The sequence below is a fragment of the Myotis lucifugus genome, unplaced genomic scaffold, assembly GCF_000147115.1.
Source record: "Myotis lucifugus unplaced genomic scaffold, Myoluc2.0 scaffold_105, whole genome shotgun sequence".
Taxonomy (NCBI): Eukaryota; Metazoa; Chordata; class Mammalia; order Chiroptera; family Vespertilionidae; genus Myotis; species Myotis lucifugus.
The window spans coordinates 336153-354132 of record NW_005871153.1 but is presented as its reverse complement, the minus strand read 5'-3'; the positions used below and the strand labels follow the sequence as shown (position 1 = coordinate 354132).

General features: G+C 41.4%; 1 protein-coding gene across 2 annotated transcripts in view; it reads right to left on the bottom strand.

The window, feature by feature from the left end:
* Positions 1 to 17980, bottom strand: part of UBXN7 (UBX domain protein 7) — a 77934-nt gene that overhangs the window by 36128 nt on the left and 23826 nt on the right. For both annotated transcript variants that reach the window (XM_006092809.3, XM_023757311.1), the window contains exons 2-3: positions 6260 to 6407; positions 2340 to 2407 (exon numbers count right to left, since the gene is read on the bottom strand). In XM_006092809.3, coding sequence (XP_006092871.1) covers positions 2340 to 2407; positions 6260 to 6407 — 216 coding nt within the window. The remainder of the gene's footprint in view (positions 1 to 2339; positions 2408 to 6259; positions 6408 to 17980) is intronic.

Below are 17980 nucleotides of genomic sequence, written 5' to 3'. Positions count from 1 at the left end.
AGTGTGTGGCAGTGAAGAATTCAATGAGTAGTAAGTAGTACAGTTTGGTGCCACTACCCTGATTTAATTAAGATGCAGCAGTTTGACCCATCATTACTTTTGAGCCATCAATCCAAATATCAACACAGTGAAAAAAGCAAGTAACTTCTTAGCATTATATGAATAATAGTTTTGATCTTACAGACACCCTGAAAAGGCATTGGAAACCCTTGACCACACTTTAAGAATCACACTTTAGCCCAGCTGGTGTGACTCAGTGGTTGAGCATCAACCTATGAACCAGGAGGTCACAGTTCAATTCCCCATCTGGGCAAATGCCAGGGTTGTGGGCTTGATCCCCAGTGGGGGCATGCAGGAGGATGATTCTTTCTCATCATTGATGTTTCTATCTCTCTCTCTCCCTAAGGTCCTCTCTGAAATCAATAAAAAATATATATTTTTTTTAAAAATCACACTTTAAATTAATACTGTCCTAAAAAGAAATAATTCTCTGAAGACCTTCCTTAAGTTATAATAAGGAACAATAGTAACAGTCCAGACTGAATTCCCAATTGTATAAAGTCATTCTCATCCTCTTCCTAATGTATATCAAACCAGAGATAAAAGGAGGAAAGTGAGATTTCAAATGGGAACTCTTTTGCCTCTGTTCAATAATAAACAGCACAAAATCTATTTCCTGTCGTCTTTCTCCACTCAAAGATCTCGCCTTCTTCCTTGCAATAAAGAAAAGATAAAGCTCCCAAGGTATTACTCCTTGGCTCTAAAAATCTATTCATAACATTTATATTTTTAAAAAGTATTACTTGCTTTATTCTGGAATATTAACAACACAATGGCTAAATCAAACACAGAAAGCACATATTATACTTCAATGTTCAGATCTTATCATTTTCTTCCTTCCATCTCTATTTCTGAATTGAAACAGTATATTACTTTATTTCTTGCTACAGTAAACTCCAAAGTTAAAGATCAATCTTTTAAAAAAAACCACCTCTCAACTAAGGTGCTTTTTCAAATTAAAAGATATGGCCCTGGCCTGTTTGGTCCAGGTGTTTGGGCAGCACCCCATGCACCAAAAGGTCGCAGGATCGATTCCAGGTCAGCGCTCATAACCCAGGATGCTCACTCGAATTCCCAGTGGGGGGCTTGCAGGAGGCAATGAATCGATGTATGTTTCTCTCTCACATTGATGTTTCTCTCTCGCCCTCTTCCTTCCTCTCCCTCTAAAATCAATGAAAAACATATTTTTAAAAAAATGATATGGTTTATAGAAAACTAACGAACAAAATAGAAACCGACTCATAGATACAGAGAACAGACTGACAACTGTAGAGGGAGGGAGCAGGGGTCTGGGTGAAAAGGGTTTAAGTAAAAAAGGATTAAGTAAAAAAACAACACAAAACAAAACAACCGTCATAGACGGATGATGGGGAGAGACAGAAGAGGGTAAAGGGGGGATAAGTGGTGATGTAAAAAGACTTGACTTGGGGTGGTAAACACACAATACAATATACAGATGATGTATTATAGAACTGTACGCCTGAAACCTTTAATTTTATTAACCAATGTCACCCCAATAAATTCAATGTTTAAAATATGGTTTATATGCTTTTCTTCATCCCTGTCTTACTACTTTGTTCTCCTTTAGTCTAGTTTAGCTATAAAACTTTTCATAGGCCTATTTCTCTGCATTACTGTCCTCAGTATGTACTATATAGATTTCTATGCATTTGTCTACCCAACTAGATTACTTTATCTTCAATTTTTTAATATACCTTTTAATGTCTACAATATTTGGCTCACAGAAGGTAAATAAGTGTTTATGAGACTAAAACTATAAATTTTCTTTAAATCTGGTTAAACATCCTATTTTCTACCATATTTTCTTTGCACCCAGATAGATATAATTTTTTTTACATGGATAAGGTATCATTTCTCCTTTGTTCAAAATAGAAATAGCTTGTCTAGAAATTAAGAAAGAGTGAATGTAAGGTATATCAAGACAGTAAGATTATGATAGTCAGGTAGATATCCAGAACATAAAATAACTGGCATCTTTTATGAGAGATTGACTGGTTTCCATTATAAGGCAGCAGTTCTTTTTGCTAATTTTACTCCCTTTGGCTTCCTGTAACAAATATCAATGTTTTAATCTGGTTAATTCCTTAGAAAGATCAATTGTACAACTTTCCTGAGAAGAATAGAGAATTACAAGATAAGAATTGACTCTATACTTGAAGTAACAATCTGAGCAAGCCTTCACATCTTTTGATTGCTTCATTAAAATCCTAGAAACAACAACAAAGTCAAACAAAACTAAGGAAAAAAGGGAAACTTACCACCAAACAAAGGTTCTGGTTCTACCAATATTTCCTGCTTTTGAGGAATTGGGGCACGAACTTCTTCTCTATTAAAAAAAGTGGGAAAATATCAAAATGAAAACAGTTTTTTTGCTACCTGTTCCCTCTGTAACTATTGTGAATGCATTCAAATTAATAAGTAAAATGAATACCAATCTTAGTGAATTTTAGGAACCACAGTGATAAATGATTGTTAGATGGTTTCCATATAGAGATCAATTGGAATAAAGTACATGGCACAGATATCTCAATTTACAAAGGAAGAGAACAAACAAAAATAAAAAGTATTTCCCCTTTCCTCTCAAGTTCTCTACCTTAAATTCTTTCCAAAAAAAGAGAGGGAATTAAAAAAAAAATCGGGCAAAAAATTTAATTGAAAAATACTGGCTTAATAAAAGCACTATTACTACCATATCAAATAAGTAATTAAATTACACTGATATAGTAAAATAAGCTTAAACAAACATGCAGTGAATTTTATGCTAGTTATGAAGATGGCCAACATAGGTATTGCCCTGAATTATTTATTAAGTAGATCCTACTATACACAAAACAGAAAAAGTAATTACTCCTCTTATAAAAGCCTATAAACTCTTCAAAGTTTACCTCTAGAGGGTTTACTAATAATCTATCTCTTCCAGTAAAAAAATACTTTAGATATACTGTTAAAATGGTGTATGTTCCTTTAAATATCAGTTTATTTTATAGTTTTAACCCAAATACTAAATTCTGCTAATTAATTTTGATAGCAAATAGTAAGTTCCAAATTTATTACCTTCCTGCTTACAATAAATGTTAATTTAAGTTAGGCCCTATGTTTTCCATTCAGGTGTGTCTAATAATAATAGCTGAACTGAAGGCCCTGTTTTTTGATATCTGAGAGTTGAAAATCCAAAACATACTTTATGAAATAAGGTTTGTATATTCATTTGTCAACAAGAACTAACATCCTGTAATCAAATAACTACACAAAGAAATATGCAATAAGCCAAATGACTGAAGAATAAAGAATAATTCAAAATTATGTTAATACTTTTTCCTATTAGATTATCATTCACTGCTTACACACAGAATTTCATTGATCTGAAGGAACAATGTGTCTGTAAGAGGAAACTATAATCCTCTTCCATCAAAGAAAAATAGGTCATTATCTTAAGAAAACTAATAATTTAAAAGATATCTTTTACCTAAATAAATCTTTCCATTATTAGCATACCTCACTTTTACATATATATATATAATTATTTCAATCAGTAGTTGTCCCTCTACAGAAAGACTTGATTACTACATACTTGAGGGTATCTGTTCCAAATTGTTAACTACATAACAAGATGGAAGAATGGAATAGAATAAGGTGAACTGTAAAGAGTGAAAATTACAGTTTAGGAATTAGGAGCCACTATCAAATGTTAACCAATTAGCAATACAGTGGGGCCTTGACTTACAAGTGTCCCGACTAACGAGTTTTTCGAGATACGAGCCTTCTCTCGGCCGATTTTTTGCTTTGAGTTGCGAGCTAAAATTCGGGTTACCAGCCAGCTTCAGATACCCCACCGCTAGTTGGCGCATCGAACGTCACAGTGAACGCCACAACATCAGCCCAGCATCACGTGTCTCACTCGTTCACTGTTGATTTGACATACGAGTAATTTGAGTTACGAGCTTAGTCACGGAACGAATTAAACTCATAAGTCAAGGCCCCACTGTACAAATAATCTAAGTCAAATTATAATGGAATTCAGTAGGGAAAAACATTCATTACTCAAAACTATTTTTAAACACAATTAAGGTATTTCCCAAATCTGCTGTAACTGTTACCCAATTTTCTGTAAAATTAATGATGTTTTCATATTGATTTGCACGCTAAGTTGAGAGAGAATGGGATATCACACCTGAACTATATGGCCAAGATTGAGAGAGAAAAGAACTTTATAAAATATTAATAATGATCTCTAGGTTATGAAAAAGGACCAACTAGAAATTAAGCATACACTGACTGAAATAAAGGATATTATGCAGAGTTCCAACAGCAGACTAGAGGATTGCAAGAATCAAGTCAAAGATTTGAAATACGAAGAAGCAAAAAACACCCAACCAGAAAAGCAAAATGAAAAAAGAATCTAAAAATACGAAGATAGTGTAAGGAGCCTCTGGGACAGCTTCGAGCGTACCAACATCCGAATTATAGGGGTGCCAGAAGAAGAGAGAGGGAAAGATATTGAAAACCTATTTGAAGAAATAATGACAGAAAACTTCCCCTACCTGCTGAAAGAAATAGACTTACAAGTCCAGGAAGCACAGAGAACCCCGAACAAAAGGAATCCAAAGAGGACCACACAAAGACACATCATAATTAAAATGCCAAGAGCAAAAGACAAAGAATCTTAAAAGCAGCAAGAGAAAGACAGTCAGTTACCTACAAGGGAGTACCCATACGACTGTCAGCTGATTTCTCAACAGAAACTATGCAGGCCAGAAGAGAGTGGCAAGAAATATTCAAAGTGATGAATGCCAAGAACCTACATCCAAGATTACTTTATCCAGCAAAGCTATCATTCAGAATTGAAGGTCAGAAAAAGAGCTTCACAGATAAGGAAAAGCTAAAGGAGTTGCACCAAACCAGTATTATATGAAATGCTGAAAGGTATCCTTTAAGAAGAGGAAGAAGAAGAAAAAGGTAAAGATACAAATTATAAACAACAAATATGCATCTATCAACAAGTGAATCTAAGAATCAAGTGAATAAATAATATGATGTACAGAATGAACTGGTGATTATAATAGAATCAGGGACATAGAAAGGGAATGGACTGACTATTCTTGGGGGGGAAAGAGGTGTGGGGGATGCGGGAAGAGACTGGACAAAAATCGTGCACCTATGGATGAGGACAGTGGGGGTGGGGGGTGAGGGTGGAGGGCAGGGTGGGAACCGGGTGGAGGGGAGCTATGGGGGGAAAAAAGAGGAACAACTGTAATAATCTGAACAATAAAGATTTAATTAAAAAAAAATAATAATAATGATCTCTAAAGTTCATGCTTCATGTGGAAACGATATTACTCTGGAACCTGGAACTATATCAATAAAAGAAGAAAGATTGTCCTGAATGTTATTTGGCCTCTTAAATCTATGTCTAATTTATTAAAATAAAATCCATGTCTTCTGTCTATCCCTATTTAAGGAGATTCCTCTATTTTTATCTCATCTTATAAACACTGAATTATAAAGGACTATGAGTATTAAAGTCTTAAGGATCTTTTAAATTTTGTGTTTTGTTTTGTTTTTAAATGAAAGGTTTTCCTTTGAATAACATTCATTTCTAATATTTTCCAAAAACTGTTGGAATTTTGCCCAAAAGGTATTCATTTCAAACTCTCATTGGTATCAAATGTAAAGGGCAAAAAATAACAAATCTATCTAACATTTATGACTATTCTCTATATAGTATGGTTCCATATACTGTAGGTGCTTTTAATAACCTAACTAAGGTATAAAAGACTAGAATTATTTTTCAAAATTTTTTCACGGCAGCTCAAAACTTTCCTAGGACAATGTAAGAAAATCTAGAATTGGGAAATCTCAACTTTGTTGGGTTTTACTTCCATATATGCTACTTAAATGCTGTGTGTGTAACTTGGGAAAAAGGCTATGCCTCTGTTTCCTCAACTGTAAAACATGGGTAATAATGCCATCCTACAGGATTCTTTTGAGGATTAAATAATAGATAAGACATAACAGTGCTTTTGAGAATTTAAAATAAGTATAAAAATTTCTATTTGACACTTTTTCAGATGCTCTCAACTATAATTTTTTTTTCAAATACTGAGAATTAACCTGATAAAAATGCAGCTACTCAATATAGGCAGAGGGTTGCTCCTAACAAGAAATAAGAAATTCATACTCTGTGTGTGGTCTAACAGTGGAGACACTTGCTGAACTGGTACTGGGCTCTTCAGCGATTCCACCACCATCCAAAAACATTGTGACTGCCATCTCCAGATTATTGTTGCAGGCTTCAAGCATATGTTTCCCAACACTTTCACTTGCACCTGAAATAGCAGAAAGGTTAAAGGTTAAAAAAAAAAAGACACCTTTTTGTATTCAGTTCTTAGAATACAGAATTCCCCAAAACAGTACATTTTCCCTTTAAGAATGAATAACTTAGCCCAATTGGTGTGGTTCAGTGGTTGAGCCCATGAACCAAGAGTTCCCTGGTTTGATTCCCGGTCAGGGCACATGCTCAGGTTGTAGGCTTGATCCCCAGTAAGGTGTGTGCAGAAGGCAGTCAATCTATGTCTCTCTTTCATAGATGTTTCTATCTCTCTATCCCTCTCCCTTCCTCTCTCTCTAAAAATCAATAAAAACATATTTTAAAAAAACACAAATGTCTTTAAAAAACTATTTAAACTTCTATACTGTTGGCACATTCTCCCTCTCAGGAGCATGCCTGTGCCTTTCCCTTCCCCCTCCTCTTCTCCACTGGTGTGCATTTCCCAAACTCTAAGGGTCGCCACAAGACTTGCAACCAGGGGAGCAAATGGGCAGTGGCAGCTCAACCCAGGCTAACTCCCTGAACCTGCATCCAAGGCCCTTTTCTCTAACTTTCCAGTGAGCCAGAGCAGCCCCACCTAGGCTCTCTCCTGTTGCTTTTTCTATCCTAAGCCCTTTCCTGTTTCACTGTCCCCAGCTTTAATAAACATAATCTCAAAATAATAATTATAAAATAAAATAAACAAATTTCTACACTGTTGCTATAATGTGGCATATACAGAGCTAGAAAAGAAAGTAGCCCTAGCCGGTTTGGCTTGGTGGTTAGAGTGCTGGCCCATGGACTGAAGGGTCTTGGCTTCAATTCCTGGTCAAAGGCATGTACCTTGGTTGCCGGCCCTGGATAAAGTATGTGCTGGAGGCAACCAGTCAATGTGTCTCTCTCACATCGATGTTTCTCTCTATGTCTCCCCCTCCTTTCTTTTTTTTTTTTTTTTAATATATTTTATTGATTTTTTTACAGAGAGGAAGGGAGAGGGATAGAGAGTTAGAAACATCGATGAGAGAGAAACATCGATCAGCTGCCTCCTGCACACCCCCTACTGGGGATGTGCCCGCAACCAAGGTACATGCCCTTGACTGGAATCGAACTTGGGACCCTTGAGTCCGCAGGCCGACGCTCTATCCACTGAGCCAAACCGGTTAGGGCTCCCCCTCCTTTCTACTCTAAAAAATCAATATAGACAAATATCCTCGTGTGAGGATTAACAAAAAAAGTAGCAGCATTAAAAGTTTTCCTTCATAATAAAACAAAAACTAAATATTTACCTGACATTTCTTTAAATGGACTGACTATATATTTGTTAATAAACTGAAAAAGATAAAGAAAAATCAAAGACTACATTCTAGAAAATTGAAAAATTATTAAAGAATACATTTCAGTTAGTATTTCTCTTCTTTTTTGTAAATCCTCACCTGAGGGTAAGTTTTTATTGATGTTAGAGAAAGGGAGAGAGAAACATCAATCAGTTGCCTCCCATATGTACCTTGACCAGAGATCAAACCCACAACTTGGGTTTATGCCCTGACCAGGAATCAAACCCACAAGCTTTTGGTGTAAGTCGCTCCAGCCAACAGTATTTCACTTCTATTAAAAAGGAAGTATTTTGCCCTAGCTGGTTTGGCTCAGTGAATAGAGCATCGGACTGAAGGGTCCCAGGTTCGATTCCAGTCAAGGGCACATGCCTAGTTGTGGGCTCCATCCCCAGTGAGGGGGAGTGCAGGAGGCAGCCGATCAGTGATTCTCTCTCATCATTGATGTTTCTATCTCTCTCTACCTCTCCCTTCCTCTCTGAAATAAAAAAAAATAAAAAAGGAACCACTTTTCATAACAATGGGAGAGTAATGAGATAGAACATTTTTGTCAAAGATATAACTAAGTCAAAACCTGGTAAGAAATGTTAATCTTCATCATTTAAAACTGGTCCTATCACACACTTACACATTTGTAAAGCCAGCATAGTCTTCCAGATGCAATATAAATTAGAAAAATAATTTTACAGTATGTATCAAGAAACATAAAAATACTCATTCTTTTTTTGACCCAGTAATTTGGGTTTCTAGTAAAAAGATGTATTCTCTATTATTTACTCTATATAATACATGAATAAACATATTCAGTGTAACTTCAGTTAAAATGAAAACAACATAAATATCCAATAGAGACTGATTTATAGAATCTATTTGATAAAACATATTGTCTGCCGAAACCGGTTTGGCTCAGTGGATAGAGCGTCGGCCGGCGGACTGAAAGGTCCCAGGTTCGATTCCGGTCAAGGGCATGTACCTTGGATGCAGGCACATCCCCAGTAGGGGGTGCGCAGGAGGCAGCTGATCGATGTTTCTCTCTCATCGATGTTTCTAACTCTCTATATCTCTCCCTTCCTCTCTGTAAAAAATCAATAAAATATATTTAAAAAACAAAACAAAAACATATTGTAGTCATTAAAAAGCATCACAGGGCCCGGTCAGCGCGGCTCAGTGGTTGAGCATTGACCTATGAACCAGGAAGTCACGGTTCAATTCCAGCTTGGGGCATATGCCTGGTTGCGGGCTCAATTCCCAGTGTGGGGTGTGCAAGAGGCAGCCAATCAATGATTCTCTCTCTCTCTCCTTCTCCTGTCCTCTCTGAAATCAATAAAAATATATTTAAAAGGAAAAAAAAAAGCGGCTCAGGCTTTCCATTGGGATGACTTTCCTTCTACCTGAATGCTGTCCCTTAAATCTACTTCAGTGAGGTCTGCTGGTTGTGTGTGTAGGGGTAGGAGAGGGCCTGAAAATGTCTTTACTTTGCTGTCATTCCTGAAAGACAGTTTTACTGAATACATGTTCTATTTTCTTAAGGCTGACAGCTATTTTCTCTCAGTACATTGAAGATAGCATCCCAATGTCCTATGGCTTCTGTTGTTGCTTCTGGGAAATCAGTTGCTAAAGAAAAACATTTGTATAGCAATCTGTTGCTTTTAAGATCTGTCTTTGGTCTTCTGTATTTTCACTCTAATTTGTCAGGGGTAATTTTATTTCTCCTCCTTGGGATTCACTGGACTTCCACGATATATAAGAACTGTTACCTTTTATCAACTCTGAAAAATTCTCAGCCACTTTTATTTAATAACTAGAGGCCCGGTGCACAAAAATTTGTGCACTCGGGGGGTCCCTCAGCCCGGCCTGTGCCCTCTCGCAGTCTGGGACCCCTCAAGGGATGTCCACCTGCTGGCCTCTCCTCGGGGAATCAGGCCGAAGCTGGCAGTCAGACATCCCTCTGGCAGCCCGGGAGCCCTCAGAGGATGTCCGCTTGCCAGCAGGAAGCAGGCCTAAGCTGCAGTCGGACATCCTTAGGGCTGCTGAGGAGGCGGGAGAGGCTCCCGCCACCACAGCTGTGATGGCAACGAGCAGCCTGGCTTGTGGCTGAGCAGAGCTCCACCTGTGGGAGCACACTGACCACCAGGGGGCATCTCCTGCATTGAGCGTCTGCCCCCTGGTGGTTAGTGTGTCATAGTGACCAGTCATTCCCAGTCGTTCTGCTGTTAGGGTCAATTTGCATATTACCCTTTCATTATATAGCAGTGGTTCTCAACCTGTGGGTCGTGACCCCTTTGGGAGTCGAACTACCCTTTCACAGGGGTTGCCTAAGACCATAGGAAAACACATATATAATTACATATTGTTTTTGTGAATAATCACTATTCTTTAATTATGTTCAATTCGTAACAATGAAATTGGGGGTCACCACAACCTGAGAAACTGTATTAAAGGGTCACAGCATTAGGAAGGTTGAGAACCACTGTTATATAGGATAGAGGCCTGGTGCACGGGTGGGGGCCGGCTGGTTTGCCCTGAAGGGTGTCCCGGATCAGGGTGGGGGTCCCGCTAGGGTACCTGGCCAGCTAGGGTGAGGGGTTGAGGGCTGTTTTCAGGCTGGCCACAGCCCCTTCAGGGTGGGATCCCTACTGGGGTTCCTGGCCAGCCTAAGTGAGGGGCTGAGGGCCGTTTTCAGGCTGGCCACGGCTGCGGGCTGGAAACAGGTATTTGGGAATTTAACTTCTATAATTGAAACTTTGTAGCCTTGGTCCCACTCGAAGCCTGGGTTGCCTCTGGCAACCCACGTTCCCAGCCCCACCTTGAGTGGAGGCCAGGCTGGCTGGAAGCAGGTATCTGGGATTTATTTATCTTCTATAATTGAAACTTTGTAGCCTTGAGCAGAGCTCAGGGCTAGCCAGGGCAGGCGGGAAGCTTGGCTTCCTCCATCGCCGGGGGCAACCTAAGCCTCCTGCTCACTCCAGCTCCGTGGCCGCCGCCATCTTTGTGACAGACTGGCAGAGTGAGGGAGTGACTGTTAATTTGCATATTACTCTTTTATTAGATAGGACCAGAGGCCTGGTGCACAAAATTCATACAATGGGGGGGTGTCCCTCAGCCCAGCCTGTGCCCTCTTGCAGTTCAGGAGTCCTTGGGGGATGTCCAACTGATGGCTTAGGCCCATTCCCTCCAGGGAGAGGGCCTAAGCCCTAAGCCACGGGTGGGCAACCCCTGGCACACGTGCCAAACATGGCACGCCAGTAACTTTTGCTGGCACTCGCAACCCTCTCTTATAATCTTCCATTTACAATTTTTTTCTTAATATCAACTTTTTTATTTTTCAGATAAATTCAGTGTAGGTGCATCTTAGATAAATAAATAATTTTACATAACAAGTTATCTTGAGAGCTTGTTTTGGAGGTTCTACCAGGGGAGCGCAGCTACTCGTATACCCTTGACACAAGACCGGTCCTCTCCTCTGGGGGGAAGGTGGGCCTCTTCGACCGAGCGCGCAGCTTTGGGAGGGACGCACATGGATCGGTGAGGGAAGAGGGGGACACCCACCTAGCCAGCCAGATCAGCCAAATCAACCCTGGCGATCAATGGGGTGACAGATGTCGCAGCCAGATCGCCCTCACATCCAATAACAAGTTATCTTAAAGACCAGAGACATGGATTGACGAGAGAGGGTAAGAGCAATTTCTATGCCTCCACCTTAACTCTCCCTGCCTTCCTAGATCCGACCAGTGTTTTGGTTTCATCCACATACGCTTGTGAATCTTTGTTCTCAGTGATGAATTTTGTTAAGTCTCGTAATAGGAGTAGCCTGACAGATGAAAGTAGTAGCTCGTACATATCTCTGAAGGTCACGAAATATAAACCTGATGTAAAATCTCTGTCATCAGTGATGCAGCAGCAAAAGTCCCACTGATAATATCAAACGGAGTCATAGTTTTCTGTCAGACTATCAGTGTACATGTATACATTAAAAAATAAATGTATTTTTCATCATCATATACCGTGTTTTTGTCGCTCAAATGAATTTTATTACTTCTTCAAGGTTCTTCACATATGTACACCTTAAGAGATATCAAGTAGGCATAACATGTTCTCAAAAAATTAGGGTTGGCACGCAGAAGAATTGGGAGTCAGAGATTTTGCTGGTTTTGGCATGCACTCACAAAAAGGTTGCCCACCCCTGCCCTAAGCCCATAGTTGAACATCCTTAGCACTGCCGCAGAGGCAGGAGAGACTCCTGCCACTGCCACTGTGCTCAACAGATGTGAGCCCGGCATCTGGCTGAGTGGCGCTCCCCCTATGGGAGCGCACTGACCACTAGGGGCAGCTGCTGCGTTGAGCATCTGCCCCTTGGTGGTGAGTGCGTGTCACAGTGACCGGTCATTCCGCCGTCGGGCCAAAACCAGCTCTCCAACATCCTCCAAAGGGTCCCAGATTGTGAGAGGGTGCAGGCCAGGTTGAGGGACCCCACAGGTGCACAATCGGGGCCGGGGAGAGACGTGGGAGAATGGCCAGCCAGGGAAGGATCGTGGGAGGGCTCCAGGGCATGTCCAGCCCGTCTCGCCCAATCCGATCAGCCAGACCCCAGCAGCAAGCTAATCTACTAGTCAGAGCACCTACCCCCTGGTGGTCAGTGCATGTCATAGCAACTAGTCGACCAGTCAACTGTCTTCCCCCTGGTGGTCAGAGCACATCACAGCGAGCGGTTGAGCGGCCTTAGCATATCATTAGCATATTACACTTTGATCGGTTGAACAGATGACCAGATGACCGGACACTTAGCATATTAGGCTTTTATCATATAGGATTATCTTACTTCTTTCTTTCTGGAACTCCAATTAAATGTATGTTAGAACTCCGGGGTTTTTTTGTGTTTTTTTCTTTGTTTTGTTTTTTTTTCAGAGAGGAAGGGAGAGGGAGAGAGAGATAAAATATCAATGATGAGAGAGAATCATTGCTTGGCTGCCTCCTGCACACCCCACACTGGGAATTGAGCCACAATAAGGAATCAAACTGTGACTCCTGGTTTACAGGTGGACACTCAACCACTGAGCCACGCCAGCCAAGCAAATATATGTTACAACTCTTCACTCTAGGCTGTGCTAATCTGTTTTGTGTGTTGTTTTTATCTGTTCATTGAACTTTAATTTCAGTTAATTTTCTTGTATTTAGAAGTTCCGTTTTTTATTTTTTCCTAATCTGCTTGGTTGTGTCTCAGAGAGCCTTACTTCATACTCATGTGTCAATATTAATTAAACTCATTGGAATTACTAAGACAAAATATAAACTTTCTGTAGTCTCAAGGGGTCACTGTTTTATTTCTGCTGGCTCTTGCTTACTGTCCCATGTTTTTTGTACATATTGTGATTTTTTTTTTTTTTTGATGAGATCTCATGTGCTTTGGAATTTTAACCTGTAAATTTTTGAAGCCTAGGTTGAAGGTTCCATTCCTCCTAAGAGGATATGATTTGATAGATTTTGTAAAGCACCTGTGGGCACTACCAAACAGGGACCACTTCAAAAACATTCTCAAAATATAAACTTTCTGTAGTCTCAAGGGGTCACTGTTTTATTTCTGCTGGCTCTTGCTTACTGGGAGAGGGATAGAGAGCTAGAAACATCGATGAGAGAGATCGATCAGCTGCCTCCTGCACGCCCCCCACTGGGTAAATTTTTGAAGCCTAGGTTGAAGGTTCCATTCCTCCTAAGAGGATATGATTTGATAGATTTTGTAAAGCACCTGTGGGCACTGCCAAACCGGTTCGGCTCAAAAACATTCTTGACTTGAAATTTTACAAGACAACATGGGAAATGTGACCCTGTATAGACCATTGTATAAATTCTCGGTGAAGCTATCTCCTGCCACTCTCCAACTACCCAGGTTGAAACAATAAAGTCTCAACTTCATAAAGGAGCAGAGGTTTTCTTTCAGACTCCTCTCCTTAGGAAGGCCACAAGCTGTTTCTTGTTTCTTCTGCCCTAACACACTATCAAAAGAGGTCAATGCCAATCAGTTTGGGCAGATTCCACCAGGTTGAAGGCTTGTTTTAAATCTAGCTAACATCTACATTGCCAATTACAGTTTTTAGTCTCTGTGTATTCCTTACTTTCTTGCCAGATCAATGATACATTTTGAAAGATTTTTTAAAATACACTTTTTCCAAGATTTTTTTTCTCAACAGGAGTGTTATCCATGCTGTCTCTCTAGTTTAGCCTTACTGCCAGAAGGAGAAGTGCTGGCTCTACTCTTAATAATCTGAGTGGACAGATTATTATGACCACCTGATGTTTGTAGGCAAATTAGATATAATTGCGTGCTGAAGTTGCTAGAGGGCCATACCATTATAAATAGGGTTGTTGACCACGACAGTAGAAATGATATTTTTTTCTGAAGATATGGGTAAACAACGCGATTTAACAGCCTTTGAACGTGGGATATATTTGAACGTGAGTGACCAGATTATTATGACCACCCCATCAGTACTTTGTTGGGCCACCTTTTGCCTTCAATATTGCGGCGATTCTTCTTGGCATTGACTCCACGAGATGTTGAAAGGTGATGTGAGGAATCTGACACCATGCCTGATGAATAGCACTGTCCAGTTCTGTGAGATTTGATGGTTGTGGAACCAGCTGCCTGATGGCTCTTTCAACTTCATCCCACAAATGCTCACCTGGATTGAGATCTGGTGATTGTGGGGGCCTCCTAAGCAAGGTAAAGTCTCCCTCATGTTCTTGAAACCACTCCTGCACAATACGAGCACCGTGGCATGGTGCATTGTCTTGTTGGAAAAGGCCATCTCCATTGGGATACGCCATCAACATGATAGGATGAACTTGATCAGCAACGATACTTAGGTATGTTGTGCTATTCAGACATTGTTCCACACAAATTAAAGGGCCCAAATCATGCCAGGAAAACATGCCCCAAACCATAACACTGCCCCCACCAGCTTGAAGGGTTGTACTCATGCGTGTGGGGTGCATGCTTTCATGCTGTTTCCGCCAAATTCTCACTCTGCCATCTGCATGATGCAACTGGAAACGTGATTCATCGGACCACATGACTTTTTTCCAATGCTCAACTGTCCAATCCTTGTGTTCCTGTGCGAATTGAAGACGTTTTATCTTGGTAACTGCAGACAGCAAAGGTGTTCGAACAGGCCTTCAGCTTCCATATTCCATACAATGCAGTGTACGGCTAATTTGCCTACAAACGTCAGGTGGTCATAATAATCTGGCTACGGAGTGTGTGTGTGTGTGTGTGTAGATATAATATATACATATATATATATATACATATATTCCATGTTCAAAGGCTGTTAAATCACGTTGTTTACCCATATCTTCAGAAAAAAAGCACTTCTACTATCATGGTCAACAACCTGCTGCCCTATTTATAATGGTCTGGCCCTCTAGCAACTTCAGCAAAAAATCATAGCTAATTTGCCTACAAACGTCAGGTGGTCATAATAATCTGGCCACTCAGTGTATATCTCATATGTTTTCTCTACTACTATCTCTAAGGCTTTATTTCTTTTTCTTTTTTAACTATCTCTAAGGCTTTAAAGCAAACCCTTAATACTTCTTACTTAATTACCACAATAGGCTTCTAACTAATCATCATTCTATCTTCCACCTGGTTGCTGGGGTTATGTTCCAAAATACAAGTCTGATTGTATCATACCCCAATTTAAATTATTTAATGATTTTCTGACATCTACAAAGTCCTTATGATCTGGAAAAACCTTTGTGATCAGGTCTCAGCTATCTTTGCCTCTCCTCTTCCAAATCCTACACAATTCAGTATGCTAAATTACATGCTTGGAATATCCTTATTCTCCTCATACCCCCCCTCTCCTACTTCATCTGGATCATGCATGCTCAACAATCTCCCTAAGTGTTACTCTGTCAATTTGTATGCTAAGCATTCTCTACACTACCTCCTCACTCCTATCCCTCTGACACTCTCTATAATCTATCTATCTATCTATCTATCTATATATATATATATATATATATATATATATGTACTAGAGGCCCGGTGCACAAAAATTTGTGCACTCAGGGGGAGGGGGGGCCCCTCAGCCCGGCCTGTGCTCTCTCACAGTCTGGGACCCCTCAGGGGATGACCACCTGCTGGCTTAGGCCTGCTCCCTGGGGGATTGGGGCTAAGATGGCAATCAGACATCGCTCTGGCAGCCCGGCAGCCCTCGGAGGATGTCCACTTGCCAGCAGGGAGCAGGCCTAAACTGCAGTCGGACATCCTTAGCGCTGCTGAGGAGGCAGGAGAGGCTCCCACCACCACCACTGTACTGGCAGCCATCAGCCTGGCTTGTGGCTGAGCAGAGCTCCTCCCATGTGAGAGCGCCCTGACCACCAGAGGGCAGCTCCTGCATCAAGCGTCTGCCCCCTGGTGGTCAGTGTGTGTCATAGTGACCAGTCATTCCCAGTCCTTCTGCTGTTAGGGTAAGTTTGCATATTACCCTTTCACTATATAGGATAGAGGCCTGGTGCACGGGTGGGGGCCGGCTGGTTTGCCCTGAAGGGTGTCCCGGATCAGGGTGGGGGTCCCGCTGGGGTGCCTGGCCAGCCTGGATGAGGGGATGATGGCTGTTTGCAGCTGGTCACACCCCCTTCAGGGTGGGGGTTCCCACTGGGGTGCCTGGACAGTCTGGGTGAGGGGCTGAGGGCCGTTTTTAGGCTGGCGGGTGACTGATGCTCCCAACCTCTCCTTTTTTTCTTTTTTTTCTTTTTTATTCTGGGATTTATTTACCTTCTATGGCTGTCACTGGAACTGAGAGCCGGCTCCAGCTCTGAGGCCCGGATCCAGCTCTGAGGCTGCGGCTGGCTGAAAGCAGGTATCTGGGTTTGTTTAGCTTCTATAATTGAAACATTGTTGCCATCACTGCCGCTCTAAGCTCTGAGGCCGAAGCTGGCTGAAAGCAGGTTTCTGGAGCTTGTTTAGCTTCTCTAAGTGCAACTTTGTTGCGTAGAGTGTAGCTTAGAGCTGGGCTGCGGCAGGCGGGGAACGCTGGCTTCCTCCATCACTGGAGCAAGCAAGCCTCCTGTTCGCTTCAGCTGCCTGGCTGCCGGCCGCCATCTTGGTTGGCAGTTAATTTGCATATCTCACTGATTAGCCAATGGGAAGGGTAGCGAAGTTACGGTTAATTACCATGTTTCTCTATTATTAGATAGGATAGCCTAAGCGGCCATCCAACTGGTAGCTATGACACGCACTGACGACCAGGGGGCAGATACTCAGAAGCTGCCGAGCTGTGGTGACTTGGCAGCTGCAGTTCTTGGGAGGGAGCCAGATTCTGGGGTGCGTCACCCAAGAACTGCCTTCTTGCAATCCGGGACCCCTTGGGGGATGTCAGAAAACCGGTTTTGGCCTGATCCCCACAGGCCAGGCCAAGGGACCCCACTGGTGCACGGGCACCGGGCCTCTGGTATAATTAATATACATGGATATACTACTAAGCAGTAAATGTTGGTTTACTTTCTGGCTCCTCCAAAAGAAAAGCTTCTTAAACACAGGGACTGGTTTTTTGTCTTGGTATCCCCAACATCTAGCAAGTTTGCTTGCATGTGATCAATGTCTAATAAACTGACTTAGAGCTACCTCACAGTACTCAGCTCACCAGTTATTACACCAGGGAAGGGCCAGGCTTCAGCCAATACAACTCTTCTATATATCCTTTGAATTTTATACTGTCTGCATATATTCATATTTTAAATTTCATTTATAAAGCAATATGGTTACCCCATAGAAATCACAAAGTACAAATGAATACATAGGATAAATGGAGGAAAGATTAAAATTTCCAATGAGAGCACCATGTACAAATTTTAAAAGTGCTATATCTCAATGTAAAATGAAAATCATAAGCTCCAAAAAACTGTCAGATGACACAGCTTTGTCTGATAGCTGACAAAGACATATTCCTATGATGTGAATGAACAAAATTATTTCATGAAACATGAGTGGAAAAAAGCATTAATATACAATATTATGATTTAACCAGAGGCCTGGCGCATGAAATTTGTGCATGGGTACAGTCCCTAGGCCTGGCCTGCGATCAGGGCCATCTTCCCCGGCTGCCAGCCCCGCCCCCCGCTGCCACCCACCCCTGGTTCCCCATTTGCCATCAGGTGATCAGAGCATGGGGCGGGGGGACTGAGAGTTGGCCATTCCTGCCCGCTCACCAGCCAGCCCCATCGCCCCCATCGCCACCCACCACCAGTTCCCTGTTCC